Source organism: Pristiophorus japonicus, chromosome 4 (assembly GCF_044704955.1).
Source record: "Pristiophorus japonicus isolate sPriJap1 chromosome 4, sPriJap1.hap1, whole genome shotgun sequence".
Classification (NCBI taxonomy): Eukaryota; Metazoa; Chordata; class Chondrichthyes; family Pristiophoridae; genus Pristiophorus; species Pristiophorus japonicus.
Window position 1 is genome coordinate 98,705,780 of NC_091980.1, and position 24,187 is coordinate 98,729,966.

General features: G+C 45.3%; 1 protein-coding gene across 2 annotated transcripts in view; it reads right to left on the minus strand.

Annotated features, from left to right (window-relative positions):
• LOC139262125 (E3 ubiquitin-protein ligase Midline-1-like) overlaps positions 1-24,187 on the minus strand; it is a 141,901-nt gene that overhangs the window by 44,649 nt on the left and 73,065 nt on the right. For both annotated transcript variants that reach the window (XM_070877274.1, XM_070877273.1), the window contains 4 exons: positions 22,199-22,221; positions 20,806-20,942; positions 3,400-3,478; positions 812-870 (listed from right to left, as the gene is read on the minus strand). In XM_070877274.1, the coding sequence (XP_070733375.1) occupies positions 812-870; positions 3,400-3,478; positions 20,806-20,942; positions 22,199-22,221 (298 nt within the window). The remainder of the gene's footprint in view (positions 1-811; positions 871-3,399; positions 3,479-20,805; positions 20,943-22,198; positions 22,222-24,187) is intronic.

Here is a 24,187-nt window from a genome sequence, read left to right on the forward strand (position 1 = left end):
CTGCCTGAAAAGGTGGGAGAGGCAGAAACCCTCATTGCATTTAAGAAATACTTGGATATGTACTTGAAGTGCTGTAACCTGCAAGGCTATGGATCAAAAGCTGGAAATTGGGATTATGCTGGATAGCAGCTCTTTTTCCACTGGCACAGACACAATGGGCCAAATGGCCTCCTTCTGTGCTGTAAATTTCTATGATTCTATTCAGTTTTCATTTCTAACAATGCTTTGGCATCGTTATCACATTTACTTTTGCAACTCTGAACTACCTTTATGTATAATCATGATGAAAGCCATCTTTTGCCCTTTGGTAGTTGGCCATTCAGCTTTTGTGCTGACGAAAGTACCTTTATTTTTGGCAAATTGGTTGAGCACTACAGCTTCAGAAAAAGGTGGTATCCCTTGTACTTTTTACTTTGTTTGCTATTATCTACCCTTTACTGCCAATGTAAATGTAATATTCACTCGAAGACATCAGGCAGTTTGTTCCAATTTATGGTAAATTCTAACAATTGCTGCCCATTTTTGATTGGGTGTCAACTTACAATGGACAATAAATTAATATTCTATAAATAAGATTATATGGTATTCATAGCAGCATGGTAAATTTCCACAAAAACAGCTGAACGTACCTTCAACAGTCTGAGAATAGAACCCACTAACTGTGAGGAATATCACTGACCCCAGAAAAAGGAATGCTCCATACTTTGAATAAACTGCAGTTTACAATTAGTTACAAAATATGTACAAGGTTGTTGCCTCAACTTTTGTGATAGCCTATTTAGTTTCTGATCAATCAGCTTTAAATAAATACCTTTGCAAAATAGAGAAGTGTATTGAGTTCTTCTGATGTCTCCACTTCCTACAGGTTTCCTATGGTAAATAATCAAATCTTGGTTAGTACTCAAGATGTTCAGGCACACTTCATTATATCTTTGATAGTATTAGATGTCACAAAAATTGGCATTGTAAATTGTGCCAACATACACCACCCATATACAATTGACCAAATATACTGTTGGTGTTCTTGGGGAAGCACCTTCAGCCCAACCATTTTCAGCTACTTCATTAATAGCCTTCCCTCCATCATAAGGTTAGGAATGGGATTGTTCACGGATAATTCCACAGTGTTCACCTCCATTTACAACTCCTCAGATAATGAAGCAGCCCATGGCAGCCTGCAACAGGACCTGAATAATATCCAGACTTGGGTTGATAAATGGCACATAACATTCGCACCACCGTCTTTTGGATGAGACGTTAAACCAAGGCCCTGTCTGCTCTCTCAAGTGGACGTAAAAGATCCCATGGCATTATTTTGAAGAAGAGCAGGATAGTTATCCCCGGTGTCCTGGCCAATATTTATCCCTCAATTAACATAACAAAAAAAAGATAATCTGATCATTATCACATTGTTGTTTGTGGGAGCTTGCTTGTGCGCAAATTGACTGTCACATTTCCCACATTACAATGTTACATTACAGTGACTACACTCCAAAAGTACTTAATTGGCTGTAAAGCACTTTGAGACGTCCGGTGGTCATGAAGGGCAATATATAAATCCAAGGCTTTCTTTCTTTCACATATTGATAGGTAATGACCGTCATGAACAAGGCCATTTCCCATGGCCTTTAATGACACCACCATCACCAATTTCCCCATCGTCAACATCCTGCGAGTCATTACTGATCAGAAGCTGAATAGAACCAACAATATCAACATTGTGGCAACAAGAACAGAACAGAGACTAGGAATACTGTGATAAGTTATTCATCTCCTTGACCCCTCAAAGCCTCTCCACATCTACAATGCTCAAGTCAGGAGTGTGTTTGAATACACACCATTCACCTGGATGGGTGAAACCTGAACAATACTCAAGGAGCTCGATATCATTCAGTACAGAGCAGCTTACCCCTGCCACTGGACTCAATATACATTCCTCCACCATGGGCACACTGTGGCTGTCGTATGTACAATCTACAGGAATCACTACAGCAACTCACCAAGGTTACTTCAACAGCACCTCACTCCCCTGAAACCTATGAAATATTTCAGCTATATAATATTTTGGAATAAATGCTGAACATTGCAGTTCTGTTCAATCTAATGGTACAATTACAAATAACATTTTTAAATTTGAGGCAGGAACAGGACAAAATGACAACTTGGCCATTACTGTGTAGTAGGAACACAACATAGGATGTCTGTTGGTAATGCAGGAAACCATATTACAATGTTTTTAAAGTCTGTCTGTATATGAGAGTGTATAGATCCATAAAACACCAAGGTTCTTCATAAGATCTCCCAGGGTTTTTCATTGCCTTACACAAATGCCTGAGGAAAAGAATGTTTGAAGACCAGGATCTCAAATCTGGCACCAAGCTTATGGTCTACAGGGCAGCGGTGATACCCACTCTCCTATATAGCTCAGAGACGTGGACTATATACAGCAGACATCTCAAAGCCCTGGAGAAGTACCACCAGCACTGCCTTCGCAAAATCCTGTATTAGTGTTCTCGCCCAGGCCAACATTTCCAGCATCAAAGCACTGACCACACTCGATCAGCTTCATTGGGCGGGCCACATCATCTGCATGCCCGCCACGAGACGCGCAAAGCAAGCGATCTACTCGAAGCTTCATCACGGCAAGCGAGCCCCAGGTGGGCAGGGGAAACATTTCAAGGACACCCTCAAAGCCTCATTGATAAATTGCAACATCCCCACTGGCACCTGGGAATCCCTAGCCCAAGACCGCCCAAAGTGGAGGAAGAGCATCTGGAGGGCGCTGAGCACCTCGAGTCTCATCGCCGAGAGCGAGCAGAAACCAAGTGCAGACAGTAGAAGGAGCATGCGACAACCCAAGCTCCCCACCCACCCTTTCCTTCAACCACTGTCTGCCCCACCTGTAACAGAGACTGTAGGTCCTGCATTGGACTCTTCAGCCACCTGAGAACTTACTTTGAGTGGAAGCAAGTCATCCTCGACTCTGAGGGACTGCCTATGATGATGATGACACATATATTGCAGATCACTTGATTATAGCTCGCTTAATAAATAACTTTGTTTCACAAACTATAACCAAAGTTCACTCCAATATGTGTGAAGGAATCATGTACTGATGGTAAATGCAGAAATAATCTGGCAAATCACTGGAGTTTTCATGCATAATTAATGCTGCTCTGTGTGCAGACTATAAATTATCAACTAAAATGAACGTTTGTGTCTCTCTCCTGCTTCTTCTGAATTTAAAATTGTACTTTTACATATGTCATTAAATTCAGTGGCACCCCCACATTCAGCATTCCACTTGTTCTACTACACTACCATTATGTGGTATGCTAATTGATTAGCTTTCAGTACCATGGCAATGAAGAATTATCACCATCTCCCTATTCTACTTACATAGAGTCAGGCAAATTCTCCTCCTCATTTTCATCTTCCAACTGAAATCTGTCTTCCAACACTTCATCATTGGACTGAACTAAAAAATATATATTTTTTAAATTCATATATAGAACAATGGTCTATATTACTAATATGTATTACATAGTTGCTGGCTCACTTGCAGTAGCAAATCACAGAGAAAAAAAATAATCATGACATTAGAGACATACTTATAGCCTGTATGAAATAAGGGCCCAACTTTTGGCAGATTTGTGACCGGGTTTTTGCTGCAATTTGACCCTTTGTGGCAAAAACACAGCTGGCGGGAACCTCGGGTACCTCTTTGCAGCAGTGCTTCCAAGTACCGCCATGGAGAGATGCAACGTCGCAGATAGCGCTTGCGTCGTACTTTCAGCACTCTCCCAACCCGTACACCACGCCCAGAATACAGACAGGTCAAACCTGTCGCTGCAGCCCTGCCAACAGCTGTAAGTATGAAAACCTGCAAAAAAGGTAAGCCAAATGTTTTATTTTTTAATTATTTTTCAGCAATTTAGTAGCTAAAGATTCTGTGAATGTTTTGTGAATGTTTTTGAAAGTTTTTTCGAATGTTATTTTTTATTTTTTTCCCCCCTCCCAAGGCCTCTCTCGCAGTGCCCCCAGCCCCGGACTAAAGTTGCTGAAACTTGCGCTTTGCCCTGCAAGTCGTCATGCTATGCCTCATTTATCGACGCAGACGTAAAGTTCGGCATAAAAACGGTAGCGCAGCGAAAATGGTAATTTTGGCATAAAACTAACGTTTTTGCCGAAAACAGGAAATCTAGCCCTAATTATCCTGTTTTGCAATTCACATAATGATGTATAAGCAATAAAGTTATATAATAATTATTATTGTGAATCTCAGGGCCAGACACTATAGTATTTCTTTGGATACATCTTCCCAATTATAACTATTACCATCAATGACCTTTGTTTCTTACCACCCAGCTAATTAATAATCCACTTTGCAGTTTCTTTTCAGCCTTTCACTTTAACATCCAAGCTCCTGGGAGACTCTAGTTTCACTCCCCTATTCTATATTCTTATCTCTTTCAAACATTTTAAACCTTACACTGTGAATCATTTACATATTCATGCTAATTATAACATATAACACATAACATTCTTTGGGAGGAAAATTCGTGTACACCAAGGGAAATGCCGGTGTCATTGGCAAGTTGAGTTAATGGCCACAACGCCAGCATTCAAAAAATCATGCCAGGAGTTGGTGATGTGTAGCTCAGCGCTAACTTACTATGGAATGCCCTCTTGGTGGCGTTAATGAAGGTCTCCATGCTGAAGTTGCTGTCCACAGTCAGTGTTGCTTCTTCTTACAGTCTCTGGGAGCGAGGGTGTGGCGTTCGCAAGGAATTGTGAGCAATTAAAGGGGCAATGCATTCAGAACTGATAAAAAATAAAATGCAGTAAAAAAATGCAGCTTTCAGCCCTTACTGCCTTTCAATAAAATATTCACCATTAAAAAGAAATCCCAAATGGGATTCTTCACCACTTGAAGCTGAATTCCCTTCCATACCTCAAAAATTGGGAAAAGTGCTTCAGCACTAACACAACTGGCTCAGCAAGCCAGGGCAGGAGCACCCAGGGTCTCACACGCAGCACTCCAGCTTTGTGCATGGGGTCAACATTGTAACAGGCCCTCCAGAAAAAATGATGTGGGACCACGTCACCGAGGCTGTCACTGCCAGCAATGTGGCACCCACCACCTGTCTCCAGTGCCCAGCCAGAAAGGACTGTCTGAAATGCATCCTCCTCTTCTGCTTCCTCTTCTTTGGCTTCATACTCTTCTGTGTCATCTTCTGCCCTCTGCAAGCAGATGCTGTAAATCTGAAATGACAACATCCCATCTGAGTCGTGAACTCTGTTTCTCTCTCCATGGATGTTGCCTGACCTGTTGAGTGTTTGCAGCATTTTCTGTCTTCTCAGAGTCCTTCTTTTACCAGCCAAGGCCTTGCAAGAACCCAGCAGCACTCGCTACACACTTAAAAACACTTTTAACATCTATTGCAGCAACCACTACTTCAATAAAATCAAAAAACCCAGTCCAAAAGTTTAAATACAAACTTACCTGAAAGATGTGTGTGTCCATTTAAGAGGAGCTGTCAGTCTGGTTGCACATTGGGTTTCCCTGTGGTTATGACCCAGCGCTGGACTCAGTGCTAGGGTCGAAGTTGGTCATGGTGACATTAAGCCGGCGGGGCACGTCACCACTCCACCATTTTTTTTTTTGCAAGGCACTACTACTTACTGGCAGTGCTACCGGGGCGTTGAAAATGGAGTTTTTTTGCCAGTAACGGGTGGCGTTAAGCCCCCACATTTTTAGCCGAATATCTTTTCTCGTTTTCCTAATGCTGGTGAATAAAATTTGAGGGCAAGGAAGAGGATTTCTGTTTAAAATACTCCTCCCACAAAAATATACATAGAATCTTAGGGGTCGAAATTAGTTTTCTTACGCCGTTCATTACAGCTAGAGAGGGACGACTAACGGGCAGCTAAGTTCTTACCGTCGGCGGTGACCGTGTTCCTGGTCTGTCAGGAAATTTAGTTGGGCGGTGGGGGCGATGGCAAAACGTACCGCTGCACTCTCGGCCACCACCCACGTGGTGGCATCATCGAGCGTGCAACACCCCCTTCGCCGCTACCGCTGGGAAATTAGGTGAGTATGGTGGTCTTACCGGCAGGCATCCGTACAGCCTCAGAAAGCGTCCGGGGATCAAGGTAAGTGCCTCTGTTTATTTATTTTAGCATTGAGGTATTAATGGGGCCAGGGAAAATGTGGGAAACTTTTTTTTTTAAAAACTCGCATGCTGGCAGCCTACCGTCGCGAAATTCAGTTGGCCTCCTGAGCTGACGCTCCGTAGGTGCCCGAGGATGAGTGTGCAACGTCACTTTTAGTGGTGCTCTCTCATCTTTGGGCGGCAAAACTGAATTTTGCGGTTTGAGGTGGCAACTGCCGGCTGGCAATAAAATCAGCACTCAGCCGGTGTCACCGCCTCAACAACGGCAGGACCGACTTTCAACCCCTTGGAATTTACAATTTTATCTCAACTAGCAAGCAAATGAAATCTTTCCTCTCAGGTTGATTTTGCGGGTCAACATTTTGAATTTTCACACCTCCAGTGAATAGTTCCAGTGCTGTTGGTTATCCAAGCAGTTTTGTGCAAGTTCTGTTGCAGTTCCATTAATTTCAATGGGAGCCAGCTCTTCTGACTGGCCTTAGGAATACTGAGAACCTTTTGAATAGGGATAAATGATTGCTGGTTGGGTTCAGCTACACGCTTGGGGCTGAATTTTTACTTTGAAGTGTGTATGAGTTTGCGAGTTAAAAGCGCTAAAATTGGCAATGGATCGGGAAGCCGACTTCAACCCGTCAGCTTCCGCCTTTAATGCAGTGCATTAGTCTGTGTGCCAGAGATCCCCGAGAGAGAGAGAGAGAGAGAGAAAGAGGCGGGTGACCTAATCAAAGCAGTCTAGAGCTCGTAAGGAGGCTATGAACACCTTTGTTTACCTGATTTTGCAGCTTTTACTGGCTGTCCACAGGATTTCTAGGCTTGCCAAAGATTGCCAGTGAAAATAAGGCGAGAGCACAGCTACAATTGTGGAAATTGAACAAATGACAGTGTTTGTGGATCACAATGACCACAAAACGATCATCAAACATGTGTGTGCCAGATTCCTAGGGAACTGCCAAGACTCATTCATTCTGTGCCAGTTCACTTTCTCAGCTCTTTGCACCTCTGACCAGACTTACCTGCTGACTGCTTGGAGACAAGGGCTAGCCACTGAATACTTGGCTGATGACACCCTTGAGGAGGCCAAGCAATGAGGCCAAGGAGCGCTACAATCAAAGCCAGATAATGAGATGTGTAATAAAGCAAGTAATCGGGATGATGAAGATGTGCTTCAGATGCCTGGACAGATCAGGAGGAGCCCTTTAATACGCACCAGCCAGGATCTCCAAAATTATTGTGGTATGTTGCACTCTGCACAACATAGCGCAGCAGCAAGGATTGGAGATGCAAGAGGAGCAAGGCGCAAAGCGCAGACTTCTTTTTCTTCTTCTTTGGAGGCGGAGGAGCAGGAGAAACACAAGGAGGACGAACCTGAAGTGGACCTGGCACTAACAGCAGCACATATTGCTGCCTGGGAGAGCCAGGATGACCTTCAAATGGCACGATTTAGTTACATTGTACCAGTGCACCTATATGGCACCCAGATGCTGAACCATCTGGAGCCTGTGAGGGCCCAGCCGAAAACTGCTCCTCCTCCACCTGTGCAGGGGCAGACATTGCCATCAGGATACAAGGCAACATGTGGGATTCTGACTGGGGTGAGGTCAAGGGGGGAGAAGTGGGAGTGCTTTGAGCAGAGGCCCCACTTCCATGTCCCCTCTCAGCATCATCCCTCTCATGGTCCACTCTCACTTATCTGCTAGCAAGGAGCTAGAGAGCACTTTGCTGCACATCAGTGGGGCGATGAACGGCCAAGTCTAGGTTTCTATCCACCCGAGATATGGCTGCAATCAGAGTGTGCAAGCTGTTGTTCTCAGCAAGAATGCATTTGTTTGAATGCTGCATTTGATGCTCCATGCAGGTGGCCAACCTTTCCATGGACATGCACATCATAGTCATGGCCTGCGACATCACTCTGGTCATGCTGGAGATGGACTCCTCCATTCTCCCTAAAATCAAGCACCTCACAGCTGGAAAAGCTGCCAGAGCTTCCCACATTTTTTGCTGCTCCTCAAGAATCACCTGTTTTGTGGATGGTCCCCGGTGTTCAGCATCTTCGTCTAACTGAGCACTGTTAGGTATACAAGAACTCCATGAGGCTGAGTACCGTGAGCTAAACTTAGTGTGACCTTAGTCTTCTTTATTACAACTCCAGAGTGTCTAAACAACATGGCAGCCAACCTTTTATACTGGCCCTGCACGGGTGTACAGGTGACCATTAGGACTCCAACAGTCGCGTCATCTGGTGGTAAGTACTATATAGTCACATACATAACATCACTCCCCCCCAAAGTCATTGGTACAAGTTATTTACAAGTTGAGGCGATCCGGAGCCCTTCGCTCCCTGGTTAATCGTCAAAGTTCAAACCCTGGTGTGTGTGAATTGGTCGGACCACTGCTGCACTGCATGGTGGCTGGTCTGACCGGACTGTCAGAAACGGTGGGTTCATCCTCGTGATTGACAGCGAGGTCGATCGCTCGTTGGGTGTGTGTTGGTGGATCGTCGATGGTGATGTCCTCTTCAAGTCGTTCCTGGTTGTCAGTAAATCGAAATTGGTCTGATCTAAATGCTTTCTGCATGTTTGGCCATTTAACAGTTTGATTATAAACACCCTATTTCCTTCCTTGGCCAAAACAGTGCCAGCAACCCACTTGGGACCATGACCGGAATTCAGGACAAACACAGGGTCGTTAAAATCAATGTCATGTGAAACAGCCGTGCGATCGTGGTATATGTTCTGCCGGTGTCGCCAGCTTTCCACGTGATCATTAAGATCCGGGTGGACTCGGGAGAGCCTGGTTTTGAGGGCTCTTTTCATTAGCAATTCTGCTGGGGGAACCCCGGTAACTGATCAGAATGCGAGACAAGCGGGTCTGCAGGGAGCCGTCCGTCACACGTTTCATGCTCTGCTGGATTGTTTGGACTGCCCGCTCCACTTGACCGTTGGACGCAGGCTTAAACGGAGCAAACCTGACATGCTTGATGCCATTGCGGGTCATAAACTCATTGAATTCCAAGCTGGTGAAACACGGTCCATTGTCGCTGACAAAGACATCGGGCAAGCCATGGGTGGCAAACATGGCCTGGAGGCTTTCAATGGTGGCTGTGGACGTGCTGGATGATATGATTACGCACTCAATCCATTTGGAGTAAGTGTCCACTACTACTAAAACATCTTTCCTAGAAAGGGACCGGTAAAATCTACGTGGATCTTGTACCACAGTTTGGAGGGCCATGATCACAGACTCAGTGGAGGCTCCCTTGGTGCTTTGCTCAGTTGCGAGCAAGTGTTGCACTGATGCAAGCATGACTCCAAGTCTGAGTCAATGCCGGGCCATCAAACATGTGACCTGGCAATTGCCTGCATCATGATAATGCCTGGGTGGGTACTGTGTAGGTCGCGTATAAATATTTCCCTGCCTTTGTTTGGCAAAATCACGCGACACCCTATAAGAGACAATCCGACTGGATGGACATTTCATCTTTGCGTCGGCGAAATGGCTTAATTTCATCTTGCATTTCTCTGGGAACTGCCAACCAGTTCCCATTTAGGGCACAACTCTTTACTAATGATAGCACAGGATCCTGGCTGGTCCAGGTCCTGATCTGACGAGCCGTGACGGGTGACCCCTCGCTCTCAAAAGCATCCATGACCAGTAGCAAGTCTGCGGGCTGCGCCATTTCAACCCCAGTGGTGGGTAATGGTAGCCGGCTGAGAACATCGGCACAGTTATCAGTGCCTGGTCTGTGGCGAATAACATAGTCATAGGCGGATGTTAGTGTCCATCTTTGGATGCGGGATGAAACATTGGTGTTTATTCCTTTGCTCTCTGAAAACAGTGAAATGAGAGACTTGTGGTCAGTTTCAAGCTCAAACCGGTCCAAATAGACATTGGTGCATTTTCTCAACCCCATATACACATGCTAACGCCTCTTTCTCGACCATACTATCGGCTCCCTCAGTCTTAGACAGGCTTCTAGATGCGTATGCAACTGGTTGGAGGTTGCCCGATACATTGGCTTGCTGTAACACACAGCCAACCCCATACGATGAGGCATCACAAGCTAGCACTAAATGTTTACATGGGTCACAGTGTACAAGTAACTTATTTGAACACAGCAGGTTCCTGGCCTTCTCAAAGGCTGTGTCTTGAGATTTGCCCCAAACCCAGTCATCACCCTTATGTAGCAGCATGTGCAAAGGCTCTAACAACGCACTCAACCCAGGTAGAAAGTTACCGAAATAGTTGAGGAGTCCAAGGAACGAACGCAGCTCCGTCTTCTTGATGGCCTCTGTCTGAGTCTGTGGGCCTGATGTCGTCTGCTGCAATCTTTCTCCCCAAAAATTCAACTTCTGGCGCCAGGAAAACACACTTGGAGCGTTTCAGCCTGAGTCCCACTCTGTCTAGGTGACTTAGAACCTCTTCCAGGTTGTGTAGGTGTTCAATGGTGTCATGACCGGTGATCAGGATGTCATCTTGAAACACAACGGTGCGCGGAACAGATTTCAGCAAACTCTTTGTTTCTATGGAAAATGGCTGCAGCCAAGCGAATCCCGAAAGGGCACCTGTGATATATAAACAGCCCTTTGTGTGTGTTGATGCACATCAGTCTTTTCGAAGATTCAGCCAGCTCCTGTGTCATGCAGGCGGAGGTTCAGTCCAACTTCGTGAACGACTTACCCCCCCTAACGTTGCGAACAGTCATCAACCTTGGGCAGCGGGTACTGGTCCTGTACTGAGGCTCGGTTAATTATTACCTTGTAGTCTCCGCAGATTCTGACCGTGCCATCGCTTTTCAACACCGGAACAATTGGATTGGCCCACTTGTTGAACTCGACTGGCGATATGTTTCCTTCGCATTGGAGTCTGTCCAGTTCGATCTCGACTTTCTCCCTCATGATGTACGGAACCGCCCGAGCCTTGTGATGGACAGTCCGTGCATCGGGGCCGAGATGGATCTGTACCTTGGCGCCTGTGAGGTTGCTGATGCCTGGTTCGAATAGTGAGGGAAACTTGCTCAGCACTTGAGCACACAAGGCGTCATCCACTGAAAATAGTGTTTTGATGTCATTCCAATTCCATCTAATCTTTTGTAGCCAGCTTCTGCCGAACAGCGTTGGGCCATTGCCTGGAACAATCCACAATGATAGTCATGCAGAGCTCCATCATACGATACCTTCTCTGCCACACTTCCAATGACTGGTATGAGCTCTTTGGTGTAGGTACGCAGCTTTGCATTAATCGGGCTCAGTTTGGGCCTTTGTGCTTTATTGCCCCAGTTTCTCGAAAGCTTTCTGGCTCATTATTGACGGACTCGCACCCGTGCCCAACTCCATGGATACAGGAACTCCATTTAATTTGAATTTCAGCATTATAGGAGGGCTCTTGGTGGTGAAGGTATGTACCCCCTCCACTTCTTCCTCGGGTTGAGTTGCCTGTGCTGCGTGATCCGCGCCGGATTGATCATCCTCTGCCACGTGGTGTGTCGCAGCACGTTTGCACATTCGCTGGAGGTGACCCATTGTTGCGCAGCCTTTGCACACGTAGTGCTTGATTCAACATTGATGGGCCCGATGATTACCCCCGCAGCACCAATACGGTGCTAACTGATTTACATTCACCCCCGATGGCGGACTCGGAGTCATCACAGGTCTTGCAGCCGCAGACATATAGGCCCTGCCATATGCAGTTCGGCCTGCTAGCGATGTCATTTTATGAACAGTACTTGACGGTGAGCTTCGAAGATATCTGTTTGGTGTTATCGTCCGTGGCCATGCATGCCTGGGCAATCGCGATGGCCCTGCTCAGGTCTAGGGTTTCGTCAGCCAGCAGCTTTCAAAGAATGACCTCATGGCTGATGCACATGCATTAAAAAGTCCCGCAGAATTTGCCCCAACGCAGCTCCAAAATCGCAAGGTCCCGCGAGGCGTCTCAGGTCGGCGACATAATCTGCCACGTCCTGGTCCCCGGAGTGATAGTGCATGTAAAAACGATACCTGGCCATGAGGATACTCTCCTTCGGCTTGAAGTGGTCCCGAACCAGCGTACACAACTCTGTATATTCCTTCTCCATTGATTTTGTTGGTGCGAGCAGATTCCTGATGAGGCCGTATATTTTAGGCCCACAGACATTGAGGAGAACCGCCCTGCGCTTGGCCGCATTAGTGTCTCCTTCCAGCTCCATGGCCACAAAGTACTGGTCGAGATGCTCGAAGAAGGCTTTCCAATCATCACCCTCTACGAATCTCTCCAATATTCCAATGGTAGCCATGGTTGCGTAAAGGTTCATATTCTGTTACTTGTCGCCAATTGTTAGATATACAAGAACTCCACGAGGCTGAATACTGTGAGCTAAACTTAGTGTGACCTTAGTCTTTTTTATTACAACTCCAGTGTGTTTAAACAACATGGCAGCCAACCTTTTATACTGGCCCTGCACATGTGTGCAGGTGACCATTAGGGCTCCAACAGTCGTGCCCTCTGGTGGCAAGTAATACATAGTTACATACATAACAAGCACTGCTTGGAATGTCCTGCACCCTCCAACGAGGACTCTCCACTGTTGTCCCTGTCTGCACCTTCTGCTCTGGCGCACATGTGATCTGGGAGACAACAGGTGACAACACAACTATCTGACTCACTGGTCCCACCAACGTGTGTTTGTCTGCACTGGTGTGCATGCCCCCTGTACCGACCTGTGACGGTGCACCCTCAGATTCCACGACCTCCTCTGAGGAGTCGCTTTCCTCCTCTGGCTGGACTTTTGGGGGAGGGGACTCTTGAGGGGCCTGTGGAATAGTAAAAACATGAATTAGAACTGTTAGAATAATGTTTTAAGTGAACATTATGCACTTGATGATATTTCACTGGTTGCTGACATTAAAACAACATGAGTGACTGCTGTATGCCATGTGGCTGTATGATATTTAATTCTCTCACCAGGTAGCTGGGAGGTCCCCCTCTCTCCATCTCCCACTGCCAGCAGCTCCCCAAGTGACTCAGCTCCAGGGCCTCCCCCTCTACTGCAGTCAGTGTGGCTATGACTGATGGGCCACCACTGGCTCGCTGCCTCTCTTGGGTATTCTGTGCTCTCTTCTCCTACAAGGAAGGAAACAAGAGACCTTTAAGTGAGAGTCATGGAATGAGTGGAAGGGATGGATGGATAGCATCTTTGGAGACTAACTATGAGGAGAGGCATTACAGTGTACTAAGATGAGAGTGAATGTCAATGGTGGATGGTCAGATTGGGATGTGAGTATGGGTCTAGACAGTGAGGGATGGGTGCACCTGAAAGGTAGGTTGGTGTGATGAGTGAGGTGCGGAAGAAGGCTGGGAAGGCAATGTGAGGGAGTTGGAGGTGACACACACATTGTACATAGGGCAATGTGGTATTGTGCTCACCTTTCCTGACCGCATGTGCTTGTTAAAGCATTTCCGACACTGGATCCATGCCCTATCAACAACACTCCTCCTGCTCACTTCTTCTGCAATCTCCAGCCAGGCATTTTTCATCTGAGCAGCTGGCCTCTTTCTCCCATCAACAGGGAAGAGAATATCTCTGTGGGCCCTGAATCCTTGGAGTAATAGCTCCAAGGAGGCATCACTAAATCTGGGGGCTGCTTTCTGCCTTTGAACCGACATAATTAAGGATTGAGTTTTATCAAATTGTTAGCACACAACGAATTCACCTCTCACAACCTGGCTTCCACCTTCACCAGCCTTCAAGTGACATCTGTCCTTTGCTCCTTTAAATAGCTCAGCTAAAGTAGATGTAAAGTCCTGTCCCCTCAGTACAGATTCACACGAGGCATGTAGTGAAGTCAAGGTCACTCTGGATCTGCACCTTTATTTAACAGCTCTGGAATGCTGCACTTGCCTGAGACCTGTCCTTATATACCTGTCTCTTGCAAGTGCACCCCTGGTGGTAAAATATGCTGGTGGTTACAGGTCATATCTTATTACCGTCATGTATAGCATGTTAGGATACAGTTATACATAATAATGTAAGATACATGATATCACCCTCCTCCAAGGTCTTATTGTCTTTATAGGTTCAGTCTCTCAGGTGGTCTACGCTCTCGCGTGGAGCATCTGAGTTGTGGTTCAGTTGTTTGCCTTGGTGTCTGTTTTTCTTTGGGTGTGGTTGCTGGTATCTCGCCTGGGCTGTCTGTTTCGATTGGTGTGATTGTTGTTGACTCGCCTGGGCTGTCTGTTGGGATTGCCCTTTCCTCAGGTTGTTCCCTCTGTCTGTCCACCAGGCATGGTGCGAGTTCCACATTGTAGTCTGCCTCTGGTTTCGCAGTGTTGTTGGTAAATCTGCTTTTGACTTGGTCTATATGCCTTCGGCAGGTTTTGCCATTGTCCATTTGTACTACCAGTAGCCTGTTTCCTTCCTTGCCCGTTACTGTCCCTGCAAGCCATTTGGGACCCCTGCCATAGTTTAGTACAAACACTTTGACCCCATCTCATTCCATCTCCCCCTCGAATTTCTGTCATGGTACTCAGTCAGCTTAAGGCACTTTGCCTCAACGATTTCGTGCATGTCTGGGAGGATTAATGAGAGCCTTGTTTTTAAAGTCCTTTTCATCAACAGTTGCGCGGGGGGGATCCCAGTCAATGAGTGCGGACGAGATCTGTATGCCAGCAACAGTCGTGACAGGCGACCCTGCAGCGTGGGACCTTGGATTTTAAGCATGCCTTGTTTAATGATTTGCAATGCTCTCTCCGCCTGGCCGTTGGAGGCCGGCTTGAACGGTGCCGTCTTGACGTGATTTATGCCGTGGTCAATTATAAAATCTTGGAATTTTGCGCTGGTGAAGCACGGACCATTGTCACTGACCAATATGTCAGGGATTCCGTGCGTTGCAAACATGGTTGCGAGGCTCTCCACAGTGGTGGATGTTGTGCTAGAGTTTAAAATGGTGCATTCGATCCATTTTGAAAATGCATCTACAACTACGAGGAACATTTTGCCCATGAATGGGCCCGCATAGTCTATGTGCGCCCGCGACCACGGTTTGGTGGCCAGGGCCAGGGGCTCAGGGGAGCCTCCCTGGAGGCATTTCTGAGTTGGGCACAAATGGTGCACCTTCGGATGCAGAGCTCCAAGTCCGCGTCAATACCAGGCCACTAGATGTGGGATCTGGCTATGGCCTTCATGAGAACGATCCCCGGGTGCTCGCAGTGGAGCTCCTGGACAAATGTCTCTCTGCCTCGCAGAGGCATGACTACTCGGCTGCCCCACATCAGGCAGTCTGCTTGTAGTGATAGCTCATGCATGCGCCTGTGAAAGGGTTTTAATTCCTCGGGGCAGGCATCGCGAGCCTCTGCCCAGTCACCGGTTAGGACACATCTTTTTACTAAGGATAACGTGGGGTCGCTGGCTGTCCAGGCTCTGATTTGGCGAGCCATCATGGGCGAACCTGTGGACTCAAAGGCATTGATTTCCATGACTATCTCACAGTCCTATTCATCAGACCCTTCCGTGGTCGCCAGGGGTAGCCTGCTGAGCGCGTCGGCACAGTTGTCTGTGCCTGGTCTGTGCCTTATGGTATAGTCGTAGGACGCCAGCATGAGTGCCCACCGTTGAATTCGCGCTGAGGCTTTGGCATTTATTGCCTTGCTCTAAGATAGTAGGGACGTGAGGGGCTTGTGGTCGGTTTCTAACGCGAACTTGGCCCCGAAAAAGGTATTGGTGCATCTTTTTGACACCGTACACGAACGTGAGCGCCTCCTTCTCTCCCATTCCGTACCCGTGCTCCGCCCGCGAAAGTGACCTGGAGGCATAAGCTATGGGTTGTAATTTGCCCGCACTATTGACATGTTGCAAAACACACCCAACCCCATACACTGACGCATCGCATGTGAGAACTAGCTTTTTACCTGGGCCAAAGAAAGTCAAAACACTGTTGGAACACAGAAGGTTGCGTGCCTTATTGAAGGCGTGTTCCTGGGCGTCCCCCCCAAACCAATCGCACCCCTTCCTGAGTGGCACGTGGAGAGGCTCCAGCAGCGTGCTTAAGTTCTGCATAAAGTTCCCAAAATAATTGAGTAGCCCGAGAAAGGCGCACAGTTCTGAGACATTCCGGGGCCTGGGTGCCAGGCGAATTGCTTCTGTTTTGGACTCGGTTGGGCGAATTCCATCAGCAGCAATCCTTCTGCCCAAAAATTCAACCTCGGGTGCGAGAAACAGGCATTTGGATTTCTTGACTCGTAGGCATACCCGATCCAACCGCTTTAGTACTTCCTCCAAATTACGGAGGTGGGAGTCGGTATCCCTGCCCGTGATAAGTATGTCGTCTTGAAATACAACCGTCCCCGGGATGGACTTGAGCAGACTCTCCATGTTGCGCTGGAATATGGCAGCTGCCGACCTGATGCCGAATGGGCATTGATTGTACATGAAAAGGCCTCGATGTGTGTTGATGGTGGTGAGTAGCTTGGATTCCTCGGTCAATTCTTGCGTAATATACGCAGATGTGAGGTCTAATTTTGAGAAAAGGTTACCTCCAGCCAATGTGGCAAATAAGTCCTCCTCTCTGGGCAGCGGGTACTGGTCCTGTAGGGAGACTCTGTTTATGGTAGATTTGTAGTCCCCACAGATTCGTACGGATCCATCAGGCTTCATGACTGGGACGATGGGACTTGCCCAGTCGCTAAATTCCACAGGTGATATAATGCCTTCCCGCAGAAGCCTGTCTAGTTCGTGTTCAATCTTTTCCCTCATCACATAGGGTACAGCCTTGTGATGGACCGGTCTTGCATCCTGTGTGATGTAGATTTTGACTTTGGCCCCTTTGAAAGTGCACACACCTGGCTGAAAGAGATGTTCAAATCGCTTTATAACTGTTGAGCAGGAGGTCCATTCCTCTAATGACATGGCATGGACATCATCCCATTTCCAGTTTAGTTTTGCCAGCCAGCTTCTCCCCAGCAGTGGTACGATTTCTTTGGTATAGGTCCTTAGTTTGGTGTTGACCCTTGTGAGTTTTGGTCTGTCTCTTTTATGCGGCCACACTTGTTCAAATTGTTGAGCGCCCATGAAAGATTGACTCGATCCCGTATCCAGCTCCATATGTTGACAGTTATCCCGTTGAGTAGGACCCTCATCATTATAGGACGCGTCCTGTTGTAGGAGCAGCGGCCATTGATCGTGTTGACCCGCTGTACATCGGTGTCCCTGGTACTGTCCCCACTGTCTTCTGGTCTGCTTTCCGACCCATCCGATTCATATACCAGCCGAGCTGCCGTTTTTTTGCACATGCGGGCCAAATGCCCTGTACATTCACAGTTCCTGCAAACAGCCGGCTGAAATTGGCATCCCCTTGACGAGTGCCCACCCCCACACCTCCAGTACAGACTGCTTCTGGCTGATCTTTCTTGAGCTTCTCTCAGTTTGTAGTTGATTGCTCGCATTGTGGGTTGATGAGGTGTGAACGATCAACTGGCACCACTGCCTGCTGTCGAGAGCCTGTTCTCCCGGTTTTGTCTGTGTGTGGGGGTAGCAGCTTGTTTAATGCTGTGAACTTCTTGTTCCGATATTTCGTTAGTTGTCATACCTGCATTGTAAATCAGCCTCGTTTCTTCTTCCCCTATCAAGAATGTCTGTGCAACCAGTGCTGCTGCCTCTAAGGTCAGGTTCTTGGTCTCTATGAGCTTTCAGAATATGCCTGCGTGGTCTATTCCTTCAATGAAAAAGTCTCTCAGCATTTCTCTCCTCAGTTCATCGGAGAACTCACATAAACTAGCCAACCTCCGAAGTTCCGCCATGAAGTCGGGTATGCTCTGGCCCACACAGCGTCTGTAGTTGTAGAACCTGTGTCTGGCCATGTGTAGGCTGCTCGCTGGCTTCAGGTGATCTCTTACCAGTGTGCTCAATTCTTCAACCGACTTGCTTGCTGGTTTCTCGGGTGCCAGCAGATCCTTCATTAAAGCGTATGTTTGAGCCACAGCTGGTCAAGAGATGGGCTCTTCTCTTGTCTGCTTTGTCGTCTCCTAACCAGTCTTTGGTTACAAAGCTTTGCTGGAGCCTTTCTGTAAAGTCCTCCCAATTGTCTCCAGCATTGTACTTTTCATCCCACCCTCGTCGCCACTGTAAAGTCCTGTCCCCTCAGTACAGATTCACACGAGGCATGGAGTGAAGTCAAGGTCACTCTGGACCTGCACCTTTATTTCACAGCTCTGGAATGCTGCACTTGCCTGAGACCTGTCCTTATATACCTGTCTCTTGCAAGTGTACCCCTGGTGGTAAGGTATGCTGGTGGTTACAGGTCATATCTTATTACCATCATGTATAGTATGTTAGGATACAGTTATATATAATAATGTAAGATGCATGACAGTAGAGTCATCCGTTATGTCATCGAACCCGCTCCAGTTAATTGGCCGGGAAAACCAGAAGTCTGATGTCTGATTCAATTGCAGTGGCTTCCCCCCTACCCCACCATCCCCAATTCCCCCCCCCAGCCCAGCCAACCCCCACCCACCCGCTGCCATCCACACGCAAAGGTAAAAATATTGCCTTTAGTCTCTGGTGGCTTTTGCAGAGTTGGTCCCAAGACCGGGATGATTATTGGTTCTTAAAGAAACCAATGGAGCTGCTCTATGCTGCCTATAGACCATCCCCATGATATACATCAATGGAGCCAGCTAAAGAGGAAGTGGAGAGCCATAGAGGAGAAATTGGTCCTGTTGTGCCTGTTTTTTGTGTGAAAAATTTGTAATGGAGGAGACCTATCTCGGTCACAATTTCTCATGCCTGATCTCCCCCCGGAAGTGCTGCCATATTGGATTCTGGTGACTTCCAGTGTCCAGAGCACCTACCTGAACCAGGTATTAGGCGCATTAATTGTGCAAATCAGGGTCCTATCCCCATTCTAGGCCCTCATTCAAAATTTATCAACTGGGTGAAGTCTGCTCCACTCAGTTTTTCCGGGTCTGCAGCAATCTAACCAGGCAGTCTTCAAATGAGCCATCTGAGGCTGTCCAAAAAAAGGTAAGTTAACTTATTTGCATTTTCATTTCTGTGCAGCCAGAAGGAACAGGAATGCGCCACCTGGCTTCATAAAATTACGATGGACCGCTATTGGCTCGCCTGCCCCGGTTCATCACCACCCCCCACCCCCTCATCCAGGATTTACCTGCGGGCCGGCTTGGTATCACAACTGGATGAATTTCCCAAGGTCCCGACCCCGAGCTGCATTGGGATGTCGGTTGGCATTCGCAGATCGCCAGTTTTATGGAGATTAGGCCCAAATCGCAATTTCCAGTGTGTCTTGGGCTGACACTTTGAGGTGCGCTTTCCAGGTATGATGACCATTTTGCCTAAGTTTCCAGCACTACTTAAATTTCTTCCCCACATTGTCAGTCTCTATGAGATCAACGCTAGTTCCTCAAAAATGTTTTGAGTAAACATGACCAATTATTTTGAATATGAAGTACTTCCCTTAGCCTTCCTTTCTCTTTTAATGTTAAAGATCTTTATTATCAGATAATTGTTTATTGATTTGAATATAACTACATTCCCTGATGTAATTTTTTTTAATTACTCTCCTTCATTTAATGCTTCTCCCTGTGTTTAAATAGGATACTGGTGCTAACTTCATGGTTCTGTTCTTGCATTTTCTCTTTAGGATTGCTGAATGCTTACTGCCTATTCCAGGGGTCACATTACATACAACTACAGGCTCTTTATCCGACTTCTTTTCCACCCTGTCTCAAATATCATTTAAGCCTCAATAGAACACATGATTAAACTTATTCTTCAAATATACTTAATTTCACATATCTAATAATGGAACTTCCATACCATAATTACTTGTCTTTTATTAGCCAATTTGGATATCCTGTCACCTAGAACTTTTCTTTGTCTCATCGCTGATGTCCGCTATCTCTTAGTCATCCTCCACATGAGTGACAGCTATTTCCTTCAATTCATCATTCTCCAAATCCTCAACTCTACTTAACATTTCATAACCTATAAATGACTTCTGTTACTTTCCCCCATCCCCATTATGTTTCAGATGACTGTAATGTATTGTCAGCTATATAAGTTGAATTTCTCCCTACTCAAGCGTATTTATCTATTGTCTTATAATACTCCTGTGAAACACCTAGGGACATTTTACTACATTAAAGGTGCTATATAAATGCAAGTTATTGTTGTTATTAACTTATCAATAAACATTTACCTTTTCCTCATTCTCTAACCCGTTCTCTAAATCATTTGTCTATGATTTAAATGCACAAAAACATGTTTTCCTTGGATTGCTTTTCACTGTATACATCTTTCCTATTTTACATATTCATTAGTTACTGCTTGCTGAATATCAATTAATGTAACTGCATTGCAGCTTTTTTGTTCCTTTGTATTAAATTTTTTATATCAATTCTTCTTATTTCAAACTATTTTATAATCTATGCAGATCCCTTTGTAATGAATTTCTAGGCCAATCTCCCTCCTTAAATTTCAATCCAATTCACATTGATTACCAGTGATACATATATAAGACACCATAAATTATAATTATTAAAATATACTTTTATTTCTCACACAGTGATAAACCATTCCCCACTTCTTATAAAATATGTATTTACCTCAATAGACTTGATCGACCCAGTGCCAAGTACTTACCAGGGTGGTCAAAAATTAATGTGTTTAACATCTCAAAGATTCGCTTAGTCTCCTGCTTGATGGTTGATATTGTGGTTACATCGAGCTTCTTCCAAGACACCTTCAGTTTTTCTACTTCAGTATTGTTGTTCGAAATCCTGAAATTGTTTTGCAGCGATTAGAATAAAACCGAATATTTCTAATTAACATCACCTTTTCCTCAATCTCAAAAATACAGGCTGTTTTTCTGAGTGTAATACAGTCAAGTAAATTTCAAATGTTCTTTTAAAAATGTAAATTAATTTTTATGTCAATTGGGAACTTCACAAAGAAGCAACAAATTGTTTTCCTATTTATTCACAAAGCCACCTAATTAATATAGATCATAGGAAGTGTATTACATCACTTATACATAATGTTACTGTGACAAAAATTATGCACAGTTGTTCCATCCCTTCTCTTTCCCACACAGATAAAAGGCGTGGGAACGATTAAATATGCCATTTGGAAAATGAACATTATAAATCTAATTTAATAAAAGATTGTTTCCCTGAACAACTTGTCAGGATGGCTACAAAACAAAATGTTTAGTTTTTGGCACAAAGGTTCACACCAAGTGAGTCAGGTAAAGATTTTTTTAATGTACCAACAAAATTCAGATTCATTACCGAATCAACTAGATGATCTGGCAATCTAGTTTCCAATGTCTCCATTATATATATTTTTCAACTAACTCATTTTTCAGTACTTTTTACACTTAAAAAAAAATTGTTTTCTATCAAATCCAGTAAGTGGAACAGTTCTGTGTCACATTAATTCTTGGGGATTGGCTGGCAGGAGACCCAGTCCATTTTGAGAGCCAGGCCTCATGACCATGCTAAAGTCAAGCTACAACCCAAAAGGGCATCCCGCTACAACTCGCCACTCCTGACCGGCACTATCAGGTGGCCACAGTCTGACCCAATTGGCGGGAGCTAAGTTGGAAGGAGACTGATTGTGAATTGGGGGAGGGTGGGGGGGATGAAGGGGCGTGAATACCTGCCCATATTCTTCTTCGGGTGCTCGAGGATCACTCCTGCTCCTCTTGCCCCATAAAAATAATTTATTACTTCCTCTTCATCTCAAGGTACAACTATGGGACCGTGTGCATGGGCACAGCATATGCTCTACCCAGTTGTCCTTCAAAATTGCATTGGGGTCCTATATTTGCATAGAGGAAAGAGGCACCAGTCTGATTCAGGCAGGCACATAAGCTGGCCAGCAGAAGGTCCCAGTAAATATGGCAGCAGAGCCAGAATACAGAGGTACGTTCCCCAAAGCAATTTTAACTCTGTCACCGCCCTGTTTCCACTTAATGGGCTGAGTTAAAATCGGCCCTTTTGACGGTGCTATCTAATGTTAGCTAAAATCCTACCTTTCATAAGTAGATTTGAAATCCTGGAAAATAAATCAAATATTTAAATGTAGTTAAAGCCCACATGATAGATTACTTTACATCTTTCATATTATATAGCACCAAAGTTATAGAAATTGAGTACTTCATAGATAAATTAATTTATGGTATGTACATAAATATTGTTTTAAAAATTCATGTCCGTACTATTTTAAAGCAGTGAAAATATTATGAGACTTATGTGAAAATGCTACCGCAATAGGACTGCACAGACTGCAAATTTTCAGAGATACAGAATGTGAACCTGTTTTTTTCCTTTGGATAACATATCCTCCAAAGAGAACATACAATCCATTTTTTTATCCAAAATAAAAACAGAAAATGCTGGAAATCTCAGCAGGTCAGGCAGCATCTGTGGAGAGGAAGCAGAGTTAACGTTTCGAATCAATGACCCTTCGTCAGAACTGGAGAGTGTTCGGAAAGATCAGATTCTTAATAAGCACTGAAAGGGGAAGGGGAAGAAAGAACAAAAGGGAAGGTCTGTAAATAGGTTGGAAGACAGGAGAGATGAGAGAGATTATCCAGGATTAGACAAGAGAGGAGAGATTATCCATCTTTGTCCTTATTGATCCCATCAGTTTCCCAGAAGCAGATGCAAGCGGCCTACTCCCTAGTGCTATTCCATAGCCATTGGCAAGTAAGGATATACAAACATTACAAAAATGCCGTACAGGTGGTCAATTTGTCCTGTCTCATATAGTTGTGATGTGTTATGCATCAGATCAAGAGACTTCCTACCCTCTAGGTACCAAGTTGTCTCCTTGGAAAGGCAAAAAGCCAAAATAAAAACCCAAGGCCAGTTAGCGGAATGTGGATAATTCCTCTCCGATCCCTCTAGGCGGTCAAAAGCAATCCAGGAGATTGACCATGATTTATATTAATTTGCACCTACCTCTTATGTACAATGCAATCTCTGCCCCACCATGAAGCAGTCCAGTTCTCTCTTGAAGGTACACAGTGAATCAGCATATGAGAATGTTCTAGTGGAGATTTCCCATGGGATTTTCCTTCCCTCAAGGTCTCCATTTTGTGCCTCTCTGCGGCAGTGCAGCTGACATCAAGAACTCAGCTTAGCACGGAACATACCTGCACCCCCACCACCCCACCAGCCCCACCACCCTCCACACACCGAGACTCACAATTTCAGAAGCCACAGGTTGCTGCTTTAACACACAGCACTGCCTTCCCTACTTTATATTTCTAAAAATGATTGTCAGATTCTAATTTTGAACTTTGAACATATAAATGAAGTTATGCCTATGTCATTTGTAAACTGCGAATTTCTACAAGCCTGAAATAATCCACTACCATCAGTATACATTGAGGATGTTGCACACCAATTGGAATTTTTTAAATTGTGAAACCAAATGAATAGTTGAAGACAAGATAAATTAGGCAACAGTGATTAGGTAAGAGAAAGTTGGGTTTTAAAAGCCTGAGGGTTGTAGAAGGAAAGAGGAACTGAGGGTCACAAAGAGTTTCTCAGTTTTGCTCTGTATGCACTTTACACAGTCATCACTGTATACAGGTGAACGGTATATCAATTCATATAATTCTTGTTTAACCAACCTGTGTAAGAACATGAGAAATTGGAGCAAGAGTAGGCCATTTTGCCCATCGCACCTGCTTTGCCATTTAATAAAATCATGACTGATCTTCTCCTCAACTACATTTTCTCGCACTATCCCCATTTCCCTTGATTCCATTAGTATCCAAAATTCTATCGATCTCTGTCTTGAATATACTCAACGACTGAACATCCACAGCCCTCTGGAGTAGAGAAATCTAAAGATTCCCAACCCTTCTCATCTTAGTCCGCCGACCCCTTCTTCTGAGACTGTGACCCCTAGTTCTAGACTTTCCAGCCAGAGGAAACATCCTCTCAACATCTACCCTGTCAAACCCCTTAAGAATTTTATATGTTTCAATGAGATCATCTGTCATTCTTCT